Source organism: Salmo trutta, chromosome 13 (assembly GCF_901001165.1).
Source record: "Salmo trutta chromosome 13, fSalTru1.1, whole genome shotgun sequence".
In the NCBI taxonomy this organism is placed as follows: domain Eukaryota; kingdom Metazoa; phylum Chordata; class Actinopteri; order Salmoniformes; family Salmonidae; genus Salmo; species Salmo trutta.
The window spans coordinates 75,268,180-75,286,493 of NC_042969.1; the positions used below are offsets into that span (position 1 = coordinate 75,268,180).

The following is an 18,314-nucleotide window of genomic DNA, read 5'->3' on the forward strand; positions in this document are numbered from 1 at the left end:
GTTCATAGCCTGGTTTACCCCAACCTGCTACAGTTGGTTTGGTATGTGAGCTGTGTGGGAGGCTGTTCATAGCCTGGTATACCACAGCTACAGTTGGTTTGGTATGTGAGCTGTGTGGGAGGCTGTTCATAGCCTGGTATACCCCAACCTGCCACAGTTGGTTTGGTATGTGAGCTGTGTGGGAGGCTGTTCATAGCCTGGTTTACCCCAACCTGCTACAGTTGGTTTGGTATGTGAGCTGTGTGGGAGGCTGTTCATAGCCTGGTTTACCCCAACCTACTACAGTTGGTTTGGTATGTGAGCTGTGTGGGAGGCTGTTCATAGCCTGGTATACCCCAACCTAATACAGTTGGTTTGGTATGTGAGCTGTGTGGGAGGCTGTTCATAGCCTGGTTTACCCCAACCTGCTACAGTTGGTTTGGTATGTGAGCTGTGTGGGAGGCTGTTCATAGCCTGGTTTACCCCAACCTGCTACAGTTGGTTTGGTATGTGAGCTGTGTGGGAGGCTGCTCATAGCCTGGTATACCCCAACCTGCTACAGTTGGTTTGGTATGTGAGCTGTGTGGGAGGCTGTTCATAGCCTGGTATACCACAGCTACAGTTGGTTTGGTATGTGAGCTGTGTGGGAGGCTGTTCATAGCCTGGTATACCCCAACCTGCTACAGTTGGTTTGGTATGTGAGCTGTGTGGGAGGCTGTTCATAGCCTGGTATACCCCAACCTGCCACAGTTGGTTTGGTATGTGAGCTGTGTGGGAGGCTGCTCATAGCCTGGTATACCACAGCTACAGTTGGTTTGGTATGTGAGCTGTGTGGGAGGCTGTCCATAGCCTGGTATACCCCAACCTGCTACAGTTGGTTTGGTATGTGAGCTGTGTGGGAGGCTGTTCAAAGCCTGGTATACCACAGCTACAGTTGGTTTGGTATGTGAACTGTGTGGGAGGCTGTTCATAGCCTGGTATACCCCAACCTGCTACAGTTGGTTTGGTATGTGAGCTGTGTGGGAGGCTGCTCATAGCCTGGTATACCCCAACCTGCTACAGTTAGTTTGGTATGTGAGCTGTGTGGGAGGCTGTTCATAGCCTGGTATACCCCAACCTGCTACAGTTGGTTTGGTATGTGAGCTGTGTGGGAGGCTGTCCATAGCCTGGTATACCACAGCTACAGTTGGTTTGGTATGTGAGCTGTGTGGGAGGCTGTTCATAGCCTGGTATACCACAACCTGCTACAGTTGGTTTGGTATGTGAGCTGTGTGGGAGGCTGTTCATAGCCTGGTATACCACAACCTGCTACAGTTGGTTTGGTATGTGAGCTGTGTGGGAGGCTGTTCATAGCCTGGTATACCACAGCTACAGCTGGTTTGGCAGGGTAGGCCTGATTGAGACTTAGGTTTTTGATTTCTATTCAAACCTGTATTTCGAGTTTGTTTATTTAGTAAATACCTTTGTAGATGATGTAACTATTCATATGATTTTGTCATTCACCTGGAACCACCTGTCACTGTTAATAAACTGGATAGTATTCTGCCCCTGATCCTGACTGCACTTAAGGCTGTTCCAACATCTGGTCCATACAACGCTCACCTTCCTTGCTTTATTCCTCCCTCGCCTCTCCCCCACTGTTTTGTTTTCAGTCCCCCCTTCCCCTTACCTCCATAGGATTGACTGTGATATTGAGCGCTGAGTCGTCCCAGTCCAGCTCTCTCTCTTTGGTTGTGTCTGAGTTCCTGCCCTCCTGTTGGTGTGTCAGATGAATACGGTAGATGCCTAGCACAACCACCACCACCAGGGCGGCGATACAGATCACTATCACCACTGTGGCAGCACTGGGGGCTCCTGGGGAGAAAGGAAAGGTAATGTTAAAATACTAAATGTTAAGTAACATGGTGCACCCACACGCATACCAAATATTTGGTTATGCACACAACCAAAACATCTCAGATGTACAGGATGCTCACATACCAAACAACAACACACACACACACACACACACACACACACACACACACACACACACACACACACACACACACACACACACACACACACACACACACACACAGAGAGAGAGAAGGTCCTAGATCTGTAATGTTTATCTGTTGTGCTGATCTGTACTATACTCTCAAAATAACATCTCCCTGCCTCATCTCTCTCTCCTTCAGATAAGTTATTATACTGTGTGTGTATTCATCCAGCTACAGAGGACTCTTTTAATTGGTAATTTGATTCAGTCTGCTTCCTTATTACAGAGAGAGGGGGAGGGTGTGGGAGAGTAGAAAGAAGAGAGGAGAGAGATAATTTTTTAAACACCAATCCATAGCCTTTGATCTCTCTCATGTTAAAGGCACCCCAGTGTATATACATGAATGCACACAGAATGTTACTAGAGGGTCTGTACGGTCTCCCAACAGAACAATCTACACAGAATGTTACTAGAAGGTCTGTACGGTCTCCCAACAGAACAATCTACACAGAATGTTACTAGAAGGTCTGTACGGTCTCCCAACAGAACAATCTACACAGAATGTTACTAGAGGGTCTGTACGGTCTCCCAACAGAACAATCTACACAGAATGTTACTAGAGGGTCTGTACGGTCTCCCAACAGAACAATCTACACAGAATGTTAATAGAGGGTCTGTACGGTCTCCCAACAGAACAATCTACACAGAATGTTACTAGAGGGTCTGTACGGTCTCCCAACAGAACAATCTACACAGAATGTTACTAGAGGGTCTGTACGGTCTCCCAACAGAACAATCTACACAGAATGTTACTAGAAGGTCTGTACGGTCTCCCAACAGAACAATCTACACAGAATGTTAATAGAGGGTCTGTACGGTCTCCCAACAGAACAATCTACACAGAATGTTAATAGAGGGTCTGTACGGTCTCCTTACAGAACAATCTACACAGAATGTTAATAGAGGGTCTGTACGGTCTCCCAACAGAACAATCTACACAGAATGTTAATAGAGGGTCTGTACAGTCTCCTAACAGAACAGTCTACACAGAATGTTACAGTGGGTCTGTACGGTCTCCCAACAGAACAATCTACACAGAATGTTACTAGAGGGTCTGTACGGTCTCCCAACAGAACAATCTACACAGAATGTTACGAGAGGGTCTGTACGGTCTCCTAACAGAACAATCTACACAGAATGTTAATAGAGGGTCTGTACGGTCTCCCAACAGAACAATCTACACAGAATGTTAATAGAGGGTCTGTACGGTCTCCCAACAGAACAATCTACACAAAATGTTACTAGAGGGTCTGTACGGTCTCCCAACAGAACAATCTACACAGAATGTTAATAGAGGGTCTGTACAGTCTCCTAACAGATCAATCTACACAGAATGTTAATAGAGGGTCTGTACGGTCTCCTAACAGAACAATCTACACAGAATGTTAGTGGAGGGTCTGTATGGTCTCCTAACAGAACTATCTACATCATTCACTTCATTAACTTCTCTAGGGTAGGGGGCAGTATTTTGACGTCCGGATGAAAGGCATGCCCAAATGAAACTGCCTGCTACTCAGGCTCAGAAGGTAGGATATGCATATTATTAGTAGATTTGGATAGAAAACACTCTGAAGTTTCTAAAACTGTTTGAATGATGTCTGTGAGTATAACAGAACTCATATGGCAGGCAAAACCTGAGAAAAATCCAACCAGGAAGTGTGGAAATCTGAGGGTTGTAGTTTTTCAAGTGATTCCCTATCCAGTATACAGTGACTTAGGGTTCATTTTGCACTTCCTAAGGCTTCCACTAGATGTCAACAGTCTTTAGAACATTGTTTCATGCTTCTACTGTGAATATGGAGCTAACAAGAGGGCCTGGAAGTTGATGAGTGAGAAAATCACATGAGCTCAGAGGTGCACGCTCACATGAGAGTTAGCTGTGTTCCTTTTCTTTTCTGAAGACATTGGAATTGTCCGGTTGGAATATTACTGAAGATTTATGTTAAAAACGTCCTAAAGATTGATGCTATACATCATTTGACATATTTCTACAAACGTAAAGTAGTGGACTGAACGCGCGAACAAAAGGATGTATTTGGACATAAATGATGGACTATCTATAATTCTTTAAATAACTGTTGAATATTTTATCAACGTTTATGGTGAGTATTTCTGTAAATTGATGTGCTGATTCACCGGAGGTTTTGGAGGCAAAACATTTGTGAACATCACGCGCCAATGTAAAATGTTTTTTTTTATATAAATATGAACTTTATCGAGCAAAACATTCATGTATTGTGAAACATGAAGTCCTATGAGTGCCATCTGATGAAGATCATCAAAGGTTAGTGATTCATTTTAGCTGTATTTCTGGTTTTTGTGACGCCTCTCCTTGCTTGGAAAATGGCTGTGTGGTTTTTCTTGTTTAGGTGCTGTCCTAACATAATCTAATGTTATGCTTTCACCATAAAGCCTTTTTGAAATCGGACAATGTGGTTGGATTAACGAGAAGTGTACCTTTAAAATGGATATAATAGTTGTATGTTTGAGAAATTTCAATTCTGAGATTTTTGTTGTTTTGAATTTTCCGCCCTGCTATTTCACTGGCTGTTGAATAGTGTATCCCACATACCCCAGAGAGGTTAAAGACACCCCTCCATACACACTTCTCATGTGTCCTCTCTTCCCTCCCTTTCTCTCTCTTCATATCCGTGCGTCATCTCCTCCCTCTCTCACTCTGAATGTTTCTTTTGTCTCTCTCTCTCTCTCTCTCTCTCTCTCTCTCTCTCTCTCGCTTTCACCTCCCTCTCTCTCTCTCTCTCTCTCTCTCTCTCTCTCGTGTTCTCCTGTCTCTCTCTCGCTCTCTCTCTCTCCCTCTCTCTCTCCTCCCTCTCTCTCTCTCTCTCTCTCTCTCTCGTTTTCTCTTCCCTCTCTCTCACTTTCTCCTCTCTCTCTCTCTCTCGCTTTCTCCTCCCTCTCTCTCTCACTTTCTCCTCCCTCTCTCTCTCTTTCTCCTCCCTCTCTCTCTCTCTTTCTCCTCCCTCTCTCTCGCATGCTTGCTTTCTCTTCCCTCTCCCAGTCTCTCTCGCTTTCTCCTCCCTCTCCCTGTCTCTCTCGCTTTCTCCTCCCTCTGTCTCTCTGTCTCTCTCTGTCTCTCTCTGTCTCTCTCTGTCTCTCTCTGTCTCTCTCTGTCTCTCTCTGTCTCTCTCTGTCTCTCTCTGTCTCTCTCTGTCTCTCTCTGTCTCTCTCTGTCTCTCTCACTTTCTCCTCTCTCTCTCTCTCTCTCTCTCTCTCTCTCTCTCATTGGCATGGGAAACATATGTTAACATTGTCAAAGCAGGTGATGTAGACAATATACAAAAAATAAACAATAAAAATGAACAGTAAACATTACACTCACAGTAGTTCCAAAAGAACAAAGACATTACAAATGTGATATTATGTATATATACAGTGTTGTAACGATGAGCAAATGGTTTAAAGTACAACAGTGAAAATAAATAAACAGAAATATGGGTTGTATTTACAATGGTGTTTGTTCTTTACTGGTTGCCCTTTTCTTGTGGCAACAGGTCACAAATATTGCTGCTGTGATGACACAATGTGGTATTTCACCCAGTAGATATGGGAGTTTATCAAAATCAGGTTTGTGGATCTGTGTAATCTGAGGGAAATATGTGTCTCTAATATGGTCATACATTTCGCAGGAGGTTAGGAAGTGCAGCTCAGTTTCCACCTCATTTAGTGGGCAGTGTGCACATAGTGTAAGGGGTGCGTACTGGCGGCAGAGAAGTCAGACGCAGGAGAGCAAAAACTGTGTTTCCAACGGCGCAGTTTAATAATAAAAACCCACTGGAAAACAGAACAATCAATAAATGGGTACAAAACCCGACGCACACCAGACATAACGTGCACAAGCACTTACAATAAAAAATACCGGACAAGGACATGGGGGGAACAGAGGGTTAAATACACAACATGTAATTGATGGAATTGGAACCAGGTGTGTGGGAAGACAAGACAAAACAAATGGAAAATCAAAGGTGGATCGGCGATGGCTACAAGACCGGTGACGTCGACCGCCAAACGTCGCCCAAACAAGGAGAGGGACCGACTTCGTAGGAAGTCGTGACACATAGCCTATCTTCTCTTGAGAGCCAGGTCTGCCTTCGGCAGCCTTTCTCAATAGCAAGGCTATGCTCACTGAGTCTGTACATAGTCAAAGCTTTCCTTAAGTTTGGGTAAGTCACAGTGGTCAGGTATTCTGCCACTGTGTACTCTCTGTTTAGGGCCAAATAGCATTCTAGTTTGCTGTTTTTTTCTTTATTCTTTCCAATGTGTCACGTAATTATCTTTTTGTTTTCTCATGATTTGGTGGGGTCTAATTGTGTTGCTGTCCTGGGGCTTTGTTTGGTCTGTTTGTGAACAGAGCCCCAGGACCAGCTTGCTTAGGGGAATGTTCTCCTGGTTCATCCCTCTATAGGTGATGGCTTTGTTATGGAAGGTTTGGCCTAATTCTGCTCTGCATGCATTATTTGGTGTTTTATGTTGTACACAGAGGATATTTTTGCAGAATTCTGCATGCAGAGTCTCAATTTGGTGTTTGTCCCATTTTGTGAATTCTTGGTTGGTGAGCGGACCCCAGACCTCACAACCATAAAGGGCAATGGGTTCTATAACTGATTCAGGTATTTTTAGCCAGATCCTAATTGGTATGTCGAATTTTATGTTCCTTTTGATGGTATAGAAGGCCCTTCTTGCCTTGTCTCTTAGATCATTCACAGCTTTGTAGAAGTTACCTGTAGCGCTGAAGTTTAGGCCAAGGTATGTATAGTTTTTTGTGTGCTCTAGGGCAAGATGGAATTTGTATTTGTGGTCCTGGCGATTGGACCTTTTTTGGAACACCATTATTTTACTGTCAGGGCCAAGGACTGGCAAAATCTGTGCAGAATATCTAGGTGCTGCTGTAGGCCCTCCTTGGTTGGTGACAGAAGCACCAGATCATCAGCAAACAGTAGACATTTGACTTCAGATTCTAGTAGGGTGTGGCTGGGTGCTGCAGACTGTTCTAGTGCCCTCGCCAATTTGTTGATATATATGTTGAAGAGGGTGGGGCTTAAGCTGCATCCCTGTCTCACCACACTGCCCTGTGGGAAGAAATGTGTGTTTTTTGCCTGTTTAAACCGCACACTTGTTGTTTGTTTACATGGATTTTAAAATTGTATGTTTGTATGTTTTTCTCTCGCTCTCTCTCTCTGTGTGTGTTCAATAATAGTAGCTATTTACACATGCACACAGAGTCCTCTCTAGTCTTACCTGGACCGTGTGTGGGGTATAGACTGTGGACCATGGCCAGATGAGGAACGACTTGCATGTACTGGGACGGGGCTACCATGTGATTGACATGCTCCCCAGCCTCTGATTTGTGGAGTACACTGATCTGGGCGGGGCAAGAATACAGAGCAAGGTTACAGGTATAATAAATGTCCCAGAAAATATAAGAGTAAACTCCAAATAAGGACTATTAGACATAGAACCGTCAGAGATTTTCTGGGAAGAGCAAGTTGACAAGGCAAAGGGTCTCAGGGCAGGAAATGTTTAATCAAATATAATTTCTGAAAGCGTAGGAACATTGGAATTCCTGTATTTTTATCGTTCCGCTCTCTAGTCCACTGACCTCCAGGGTGAACTCATTGCTGGTGTAGCGTCCGTTTAGCTCAGAGCAGGTGAGACGGAACTTCCTGTCTGGGGTCTGGGCGGGGTGCCAGTTGTGGTAATACACCTGTCTGATCACCTGCTCATAGTTGGACATTGAGTCCACACCTGAGAGAAATGGTGGACACATTCCTATGGTCACTACCAGTTTCATAGATCAGGGGTTATGGATTTAGAGGAAGATAGCGGTTATGGCTATAAATGAAGATAGGGGTTATGGATATAGAGGAAGATAGGGGTTATGGTTATAGAGGAAGATAGGGATTATGGTTATAGAGGAAGATAGGGATTATGGATATAGAGGAAGATAGTGGTTATGGTTATAAACGAAGTTAGGGGTTATGGTTATAAATGAAGTTAGGGGTTATGGTTATAGAGGAAGTTAGGGGTTATGGTTATAGAGGAAGATAGGATTATGGATATAGAGGAAGATAGGGGTTATGGATATAAATGAAGATAAGGGTTATGGATATAGAGGAAGATAGGGGTTATGGTTAGGTGTTTGCATGGTAACATGGATGGAGGCATGCCAGAGGTGGAGTTGGAATTGGGGTAGGAGTCAGAGGTTAGATAGGGATTAGAGGTCAGGAAGTTAGATGTTTCCATGGTAACTTACCGTATATAGACATGCCGGAGGTAGAGTTGGTGGCGTCCAGGTGTTTCCCCAGCAGGGTGCTACGTTGCAGCTGGAGACTCTCCTGCTCTGGCCTCAGCTCCTCCCCCAGCACCAGGATGTCACAGTAGTCCAGGTTATGAATGATCTCCTCCTGGACCCCCGGCCTGCCCGCTGAAACACACACACACATGTGAGAATGCATGCACACACACACACACACACACACACACACACACACACACACACACACACACACACACACACACACACACACACACACACACACACACACACACACACACACACACACCAGTGGAGGCTCCTCAGAGGAAGAGGAGGACGGAGGACAACTAGCTTCTGTCCTCCTCTGGGTACATTGACTTCAATACAAAACCTAGGAGGCTCATGGTTCTCACCTCCTTCCATAGACTGACACAGTAATTATGACAACTTCTGGAGGACGTCCTCCAACCTATCAGAGCTCCTGCAGCATGAATTGACATGTTGTTCACCCAATCAAATGATCAAATAATGAATCTAGTACTGAAAGCACAAGATACAGCTAGCTAACACAGCAGTGCATAAACTGCAGCGAGTAGTTAACTTAAAGAGAGAGAAAGAACAGTTATGAACAGTTGAACATAACTTTCGAACATAACTGAACATAACTGTTGAACAGTTATGAACAAATTTAAATTTCTTCCAAAATGAAGCAGAGGCAAGAGAGAGATAGAGATTGTCATTTTTTTCAGTTTCACTTACTTAGCTAGAAAATGCAGCAAGCTAGTTTAGCCTACTCAAACACCCTGCTTAAACAGAGGGATGCTATGTTAGCTAGCTGGCTATGACTATCTAACACAACACTGGAACTCTTCCAAGTCAAGGTAAGCTTTTGGTTTAACTAATTTATTGCCACTGGGGCCTGCCGGTGTAACTGTTAAACTGCTACGTGACTATACACTGTAACGTTACTGCATGATTGTAGCGGGTTTACTAACGTGTTACTAGTAGTTATATTAGCTATGTTGACTATGACGTTACTTTAGCTAATATGCGACTCGTTTCAGGAAACTAGGCGTATGTCGCGGGTCACTAGGGGAGCCGTTTAAACGTAAACTTTTAATTTTTTTTGTCAAAATGCGTTTTTTGGCAGAAATTCCTTCTGGAACATGTGAATTTCATGTGCCTTACTAACAAACTTGTATGCCATCTGCAAATACGAATACAATTGTTAAATTACGTGCCTAGTTGGTTTAGCCACAAAAAAAGTTTGCAACCTTCCCTCTAGTAATGATTGGCTGAGATACAGAATGCTTCTGTCTATTTGAGCTGGTCAGTATGTCTAGGTAATCCTGTCTAACGCATATTTTTTTAAATGTATTGTGTAGTAAAACAGCATAAGCCTAATGTCAAGTTAACGTGTACTGTTAGCTAGCTAATGTTAGCTGGCTGGCTCGCTAGCTAACATTACGTGTATGTCAAGTTTTGAAATTAGTGGAATTTGAGTATGATACAGTAGCTAAGGAGATGGAGAAAAACCCTGTGTCATCTTCAAATTAAGGGCTACCATGGCATCTGACAGGAGACGCACCCATCCATGATGTATATGGGTAAGATAGTATAGCTAGCTACATTTTCAGATATTTCACATTTCCAATTTTGACAGGAAGTGGTTTCATTTCAAGTTAAAGTGTACTGTTAGCTAGCTAACGTTAGCTGGCTGGCTTGCTAGCTAATGTTATGTGTATGATCTTTTTATTCTTATCTCAGAGCCATTTGCTTGACTAGTTATAGACTATTGTTAGCTAGCTAACATTGAACCTGGTTGGTTAGCTACCTGCAGATTCATGCAGGGTATTAACATCATGAGTTGGGATTATGGTTCATTGTTTAGCTAGCTAGCTAGCTACATGTCTTAACAAAATACTCTCATCTGAGTGTGCCAGAGTGTAGAATAACTGATGAATTTACGAACCTTCAACACCCGTTGAATATGGCCGGTGTCAGTAAACGTCGGCAAAAAAGTGTACAGTAATTAAATTGCTGCCAGCAGCACAGTTTCAGTCACCAATGCTCTGGATAACATGAAAACAGCCTTACCAGCTCTGCTAGGGCGAGTAAAATGGTCAGAGTGGGGTGTTCTCTCATTTGTGTCTGGAAGTAGCTAGCAAGCTAGCCAATGTTAGCCATTTAGCTTGAGTGCTTGACTGCCGTTGTGAGGTCATAACGTTCGGATCAACCCTACTCATTGGCCAGAGCGTCCAGTGTGCTCTCTGAACGCTCCGAGAGCGAAACGCTCTGAATTTACTGACAGCACAGTTGCAGTCATCAACGCTCTGGGTGTAGACAACAAAGGGCTCTCCAGTAGTAGTACCAAAACATTCAAAGGCCATTTTCTCAAAAGTAGTTTACAAGTTTAGCAACATTCAAAGCAAAATTGCTTTCTCATTGCTTCTCAACTCTAGTGTATGATATAGAATTTTGTAGCTGAGACTCTATTTTTATCCAATGTAAAAAACACAATTTAAAATGCTACATAAGACTGATTTGAACCGGTCGGTCACATATTGTGACAACGATGTAGGATGTGTGTGGCGGTTTGGCTTGGAAAGGTTTTTACGCCTGGTCACATACAGCTGATGTGTTGTGCATTAAAGTCCACAAACCAAGGAAAAGGTGAGAGGAGAGCACATAGATGCGAGAAGGAATGCAGCGTGGCTGCTATGAATGTGAACTGTGTTTATGCATGACCAGGGGTGTTATTCATTCTGCCGATTCTGTTGAAAAACATTTCTTAAATGGAAGCAAACAGAGCAAAACGGGTATAAACATACCTGAATTTGTCGAATAGAAACTCTCTTGTTAAACTGTTGGACTAATGATTGCACCTTAGATCAGCTAGATGCACGCAAGAGTTTGCAAGGCGGTATTGAATGTCACCTAAACATTTCCTCTCGACATGTGTGCAGGTCTGCTAGGCTAGGTTATAGCAACCTCATGACGGGTATAGGGAAAATTAGAGTATCATGTAGTAGCCTAAACCCATCAATGTTACATTGACCTGGTAAAATGGGTTATGAATGAGAGTCATCCAATATGCTGTAATAGAAATAAGGCAATGCTCATAAAAATGTTTTTGTCCTCCCTTAACTTACACGGCACTGACACACACACACACACACACACACACACACACACACACACACACACACACACACACACACACACACACACACACACACACACACACACACACACACACACACACACACACACACACACACACACCGTCTTCCTATCTGTGCAAGTTACCTCAACTAAACTTAATTTACCCTAATGAAAAATGTATCACCACCTACAAAATTGTCCATTAATTACAATCCACATAATCCACATAAATTTCCTGTTGCTGCAGGATTATTTTCCTGCTGTGAGAAGCAGGGTCAAATTAAGATAGCGCATCTGTACACAACAACATTATCCAAGACTAAAATGTTTCATTCCACTATTCCACACTAACAAACCTAAATTAACAAACTATTTTAGCCAAAACACAGTTCAAAAACACAGTTCAAAAACACTGTTAAAAGACTCCATAGCTGCATTATTAACGCTCTCTATTGCTACACAATCAGCCAGCCTGATGTCACAGAGTCTGCTGTACAGCCTGCTAACCGGTTAGACACAGTTCTCTGTAGCTCTCCGTGCCTTTCAGCCTGCTGTGTTCTCTCCTGGGTGGGCTATCACCTGCCATGCCCACTCCACAGCCCCCCTACGGTGAGGCACTCCTCAGAGCAGGGGCTGTCCCTGGAACAGCAGGGTTCCCGGGAGACCCTGGCTCTCCTCTATCCCTGGCTGAGGCTTGATTGATTGCAGAGCTGTGCTAACTGGGGGAAGGAGGGGAAACATCTGGAGCTGAGTAGACCCCCTGAGACACACAGACAGAGAGAGATGGAGGGAGGGGAGAGGGAAAGTTAAGAAAGGACTGGAGACACAGTGAAGAGAAGAGGAGAGCATGTGCTGGTGGTAAGGAAAGAGCATGAGAGACTAACAAAGAAAGAGAAAAGGAGAATAAGAGGGCAAACATAGGGAAACCTGAAAGAAAGAGAGAAAGAGAGAGAGAGACAGAGAGAGGGAAAGAGAGAGAGAGATAAAGAGAGAGACAGAGAAATAGAGAGAGAATAGATGGCAGATGATGGAGAGAATGAAATGTGTATTTCATATTGTATGAGATCAAGATTCAATGTGTGTGTGTGTGTGTGTGTGTGTGTGTGTGTGTGTGTGTGTGTGTGTGTGTGTGCGCACATCTCCAACAATCCCACCGCTGCACTGAGCAGTTTAATGACTGTTGACCCTTTCTCCACACTAAGTACCTGTCTAATCCTGCTGTGTGAACCAAACTTATGGCTTCTAAAGGAACTGTGAATGGAGGGGGGGGGGGGGGGAGTGGGGGGGCAGAACAGAGTCGGCCTGTACTACCGGCCTTAGGACTTGCTCCCCCCCTCCTACTCTCCCCAGCATCTACAGTCCAACCCCCCTGCTGACTAAAGCCTCTGCCTACCAGACAAATGATTCTGTGGGTTCCTGCCTGGCTGAACTGCAAATGGAAATGACATTTTAATACCAGCTCTTGTCTTCTCAGAGCGGAGACTAGGATCAACACGGAACAGCTCTGACTCAGCCTTGACGCTATAGCTGCCAATTAGACAGCGATAACCAGAGGTTTCACTCGCTCCACTGCCAGGGAGTTGGAAAAAAAAAACCTGCATCGCTTTCAGGACTCAGACTCTCTCTTTCCTCCTCATGTTCTGCCTCTGAAATGGAGACCACAGCTGGAGGCTATAGATTAGCCAAGTCTTGTGTGACTAGGAGTGTGTGGCTAATGGTGTGTGTGTGTGTGTGTGTGTGTGTGTGTGTGTGTGTAAGAGAGAGAGGAGTTGATGAAATTCCATAGTAAGAGGAGATGTTGTACTCTCCAGTCTAATCAAATAGTTTTGTGGTGCTGTCCCCTTAGGACCATATCATCATTATCCCTCTGCTATTCTCTGTCTATTGATCTCTCTCTCTCTCTCTCTGGTTTGCACCTAGTGTCTATCTATCTATCTATCTATCTATCTATCTATCTATCTATCTATCTATCTATCTATCTATCTATCTATCTATCTACTATCTCTCTCTCTCTCTCTCTCTCTCTCTCTCTCTCTCTCTCTCTCTCTCCTCTCTCTCTCTCTCCTCTCTCTCCTCTCTCTCTCTCTCTCTCTCTCTCTCTCTCTCTCTCTCTCTCTCTCTCTCTCTCTCTCTCTCTCTCTCTCTCTCTCTCTCACACACACACACACACACACACACACACACACACACACCACACACACACACACACACACACACACACACACACACACACACACACACACCCCTCTATGCCTGTACCCTGTACCTGTATGGTGTGAGGCTGTGTCTCCCTTGGTGACAGTACTGATGATGTGAAGGTCCTGGAACAGAGTGAGTCCTGCTGGTCCTCTGAGGTCAGCTGCTGGCCTGGTCAGTCTGTCCACCCCAGCTATGGTGATCCTGGGTTCACTGGGCTGCAGCACCATCACCACTGCATCGATGTCCGGGATGAAGATACACGTGTCCTCCCCAAAACACCTGGGAGATGGAGAGTAGGGAAGGCTTGAATCTGATTCAATTGCATGTGAATGTACTGTATGTTTCAGTATGTGTTTGACTGGGTATCACTTTAGGCATGTGTGAAATATCAGAGCCATTGTGCCCTTAGAATGCTTAGATACTTTGAGAATGTGTGTGTGGGTTAATTCCAGGAATCAGCAACCTTGGAAGGTTAAATAAGCCTCCTCCTAGTACACTGTAGGGGTGATGAGGCTGACCGAACTGTGACAGACTCCCAGAGAGCAACAACACACAGACAGTGATGCAGACATCTGACATAGACATGCAAAAAATAACCTGACACATACTGCCTAAACAATGCAGACTAGACATCAATCAACGAGAAACCAGAGAGAGAGAGAAAGAGAGAGAGAGACAGGGCGGCTGAGGAGCGAGAGAGAGTGAAAGAGAGAAATTGGAGGCTGAGGAGAGTGAGCGAGAGAGAGAGAGAAAGAGAGAGAGAGACAGGGAGGCTGAGGGGCAAGAGAGAGAGAGAAAGAGAGAGAGAAAAGGGAGGCTGAGGAGAGAGAGCGAGAGAGCGAGAGAGAGAGAAAGGGAGGGAGGGAGGCTGAGGAGAGAGAAAGAGATAGAAAGAGAGTGACTTGAATGTTGAGGAGAGAGAGAGAAAGGGATGCTGGTGAGCGAGAGAGAGAAAGGGAGGCTGAGGAGAGAGAGAGAAAGAGAAAGGGAGGCTGAGGAGAGAGAGAAAGAGAAAAAGGGAGTCTGAGGAGAGAGAGAGAGAGAGAAAGAAAGAAACAGATAGAGAGAGAGAGAGAGACAGGGAGGCTGAGGAGTGAGAGAGAAAGAGAGAGAGACATGGTGGCTGAGGAGAAAGAGAGAGAGAGAGAGAGAGAGAGAGAGAGAGAGAGAGAGAGAGAGAGAGAAAGGGAGGCTGAGGAGAGAAGGAAAATATAGCTAACAGAAGAGCTGCGAAAGTAGCAAGTAGTGGGATGTTTTTCACATACATTTAGTTACAGAGGAGGTAGATGAACATCTGTCAGTGGCTGGGACTGGGAGAGGGAAGAAAAAAAATGTTGCACGACAACAGCTCTTTGTTCTGTTGGAGCTTTGGATAAGGAGGTTATGACTCGTTCATAATTACCTGTGATTACTCGTCATCCCAGTTTGCTGCTAGCCTATTTAATGTTTTATTTCATGCCTAAACACCGCTGTAAACTTCATCACATAGCACTAATACACAGGCCTTTAAGAACCATATTTTCCTTTTCTGGTATAAAAAAACATGTTTTCAGTCAAGCGTGGTATAGCCTACTCTCTCTTTCTCTTTTTCTCTCAAGCGGTGATCTGCATGTTGTGTCTTTCCCCGCCTCAGCAGGGTATTGTTGTGGAGAGGAGGCAGAGACAGTGGAGCGGCAGGGTATTGTTGTGGAGAGGAGGCAGAGACAGTGGAGAGGCAGGGTATTGTTGTGGAGAGGAGGCAGAGACAGTGGAGCTGCAGGGTGTTGTTGTGGAGAGGAGGCAGAGACAGTGGAGCGGCAGGGTATTGTTGTGGAGAGGAGGCAGAGACAGTGGAGCGGCAGGGTGTTGTTGTGGAGAGGAGGCAGAGACAGTGGAGCGGCAGGGTGTTGTTGTGGAGAGGAGGCAGAGACAGTGGAGCTGCAGGGTATTGTTGTGGAGAGGAGGCAGAGACAGTGGAGTGGCAGGGTATTGTTGTGGAGAGGAGGCAGAGACAGTGGAGCGGCAGGGTATTGTTGTGGAGAGGAGGCAGAGACAGTGGAGCGGCAGGGTATTGTTGTGGAGAGGAGCAGAGACAGTGGAGCGGCAGGGTATTGTTGTGGAGAGGAGGCAGAGACAGTGGAGCGGCAGGGTATTGTTGTGGAGAGGAGGCAGAGACAGTGGAGCGGCAGGGTATTGTTGTGGAGAGGAGGCAGAGACAGTGGAGCGGCAGGGTATTGTTGTGGAGAGGAGGCAGAGACAGTGGAGCGCAGGGTATTGTTGTGGAGAGGAGGCAGAGACAGTGGAGCTGCAGGGTATTGTTGTGGAGAGGAGGCAGAGACAGTGGAGCGGCAGGGTGTTGTTGTGGAGAGGAGGCAGAGACAGTGGAGCGGCCAGGGTATTGTGTGGAGAGGAGGCAGAGACAGTGGAGCGGCAGGGTATTGTTGTGGAGAGGAGGCAGAGACAGTGGAGCTGCAGGGTATTGTTGTGGAGAGGAGGCAGAGACAGTGGAGCGGCAGGGTATTGTTGTGGAGAGGAGGCAGAGACAGTGGAGCGGCAGGGTATTGTTGTGGAGAGGAGGCAGAGACAGTGGAGCGGCAGGGTATTGTTGTGGAGAGGAGGCAGAGACAGTGGAGCGGCAGGGTATTGTTGTGGAGAGGAGGCAGAGACAGTGGAGCGGCAGGGTATTGTTGTGGAGAGGAGGCAGAGACAGTGGAGCTGCAGGGTATTGTTGTGGAGAGGAGGCAGAGACAGTGGAGCGGCAGGGTATTGTTGTGGAGAGGAGGCAGAGAGACAGTGGAGCGGCAAGGGTATTGTTGTGGAGAGGAGGCAGAGACAGTGGAGCGGCAGGGTATTGTTGTGGAGAGGAGGCAGAGACAGTGGAGCGGCAGGGTATTGTTGTGGAGAGGAGGCAGAGACAGTGGAGCGGCAGGGTATTGTTGTGGAGAGGAGGCAGAGACAGTGGAGCGGCCAGGGTATTGTTGTGGAGAGGAGGCAGAGACAGTGGAGCGGCAGGGTATTGTTGTGGAGAGGAGGCAGAGACAGTGGAGCTGCAGGGTATTGTTGTGGAGAGGAGGCAGAGACAGTGGAGCGGCAGGGTATTGTTGTGGAGAGGAGGCAGAGACAGTGGAGCGGCAGGGTATTGTTGTGGAGAGGAGGCAGAGACAGTGGAGCGGCAGGGTATTGTTGTGGAGAGGAGGCAGAGACAGTGGAGCGGCAGGGTGTTGTTGTGGAGAGGAGGCAGAGACAGTGGAGCGGCAGGGTATTGTTGTGGAGAGGAGGCAGAGACAGTGGAGCGGCAGGGTATTGTTGTGGAGAGGAGGCAGAGACAGTGGAGCGGCAGGGTATTGTTGTGGAGAGGAGGCAGAGACAGTGGAGCTGCAGGGTATTGTTGTGGAGAGGAGGCAGAGACAGTGGAGCTGCAGGGTATTGTTGTGGAGAGGAGGCAGAGACAGTGGAGCGGCAGGGTGTTGTTGTGGAGAGGAGGCAGAGACAGTGGAGCGGCAGGGTATTGTTGTGGAGAGGAGGCAGAGACAGTGGAGCGGCAGGGTATTGTTGTGGAGAGGAGGCAGAGACAGTGGAGCGGCAGGGTATTGTTGTGGAGAGGAGGCAGAGACAGTGGAGCTGCAGGGTATTGTTGTGGAGAGGAGGCAGAGACAGTGGAGCGGCAGGGTATTGTTGTGGAGAGGAGGCAGAGACAGTGGAGCTGCAGGGTATTGTTGTGGAGAGGAGGCAGAGACAGTGGAGCGGCAGGGTATTGTTGTGGAGAGGAGGCAGAGACAGTGGAGCGGCAGGGTATTGTTGTGGAGAGGAGGCAGAGACAGTGGAGCAGCAGGGTGTTGTTGTGGAGAGGAGGCAGAGACAGTGGAGCATGGAGACTTAGCGTGGGTGGGCCACGGTGAGGACTTGGACTCCAGCCAAATGAATTAAAGAAAATGTGACAAGGTAGAATAAAAGCCCTGCATAGATTAACACTAGTTACTTGTTCCTGATGGCTGCAGTAATGCCTTATTAAATTGAAAACACACTTAAGTGTATTTTATGGAATTAATGAATGACTCTATTTATTTGTTTACACTGATGCCACTTGCGGGGTAATTTCCAGCAAACAGCAGTATTCCTCAAGAGGAGCTTGTGTTTTGGCTGTGGCCTAATAGACAGTTTGATCTGCAGGCCTGTTTACTGGACGTTGTTTTAAATGATTTACACATTATTGTTATCAAAGCTTGTCTTGGACGACTACCAAGCCCTCTCTTTGTGAGCAACAGCTGGAGAGCAACAAGGTTCATAGGCAGTGCAGACCACTGGACAGCCTGCACAGCGCAGCCCCAGCCAGCCGCCCACACACAACCAGAAAACTCTATTAAACAACATCGAGAAATACACAAGCTTAAGCATAGTTAGCATAATGTATTCATTTCTAATTGGTGTGCCTGCAGCCCAGTCTACCCCTCCTCTTCCTGCCCCCCCCTCCTTGCTAGGCTAGCTGAAGGGATGGGCCCGCAGCACTGCGTCGAACCCAATAGGGGGGCGGAGTACACCCCTCCAGGGCTGAGCTGTGGGGGCTGCACATATTTAAACCTGCAATGAATATTCACCACAGCCCACCAGGGATGGCTGTTATACAATACCATCCAGCCTCGCTCAGTCTCTCTCTTTCGCTGTCCTCTGACAAAACCC

The 18,314-nt window shown here is 46.2% G+C and overlaps 1 protein-coding gene across 1 annotated transcript in view; it reads right to left on the bottom strand.

Moving 5' to 3' along the window:
• The window catches only part of LOC115206534 (calsyntenin-2), a 426,005-nt gene that overhangs the window by 3,323 nt on the left and 404,368 nt on the right, over positions 1 to 18,314 (bottom strand). Inside the window, exons 12-16 of the mRNA XM_029773639.1 lie at positions 13,726 to 13,937; positions 8,292 to 8,462; positions 7,638 to 7,783; positions 7,277 to 7,400; positions 1,649 to 1,833 (exon numbers count right to left, since the gene is read on the bottom strand). Coding sequence (XP_029629499.1) covers positions 1,649 to 1,833; positions 7,277 to 7,400; positions 7,638 to 7,783; positions 8,292 to 8,462; positions 13,726 to 13,937 — 838 coding nt within the window. The remainder of the gene's footprint in view (positions 1 to 1,648; positions 1,834 to 7,276; positions 7,401 to 7,637; positions 7,784 to 8,291; positions 8,463 to 13,725; positions 13,938 to 18,314) is intronic.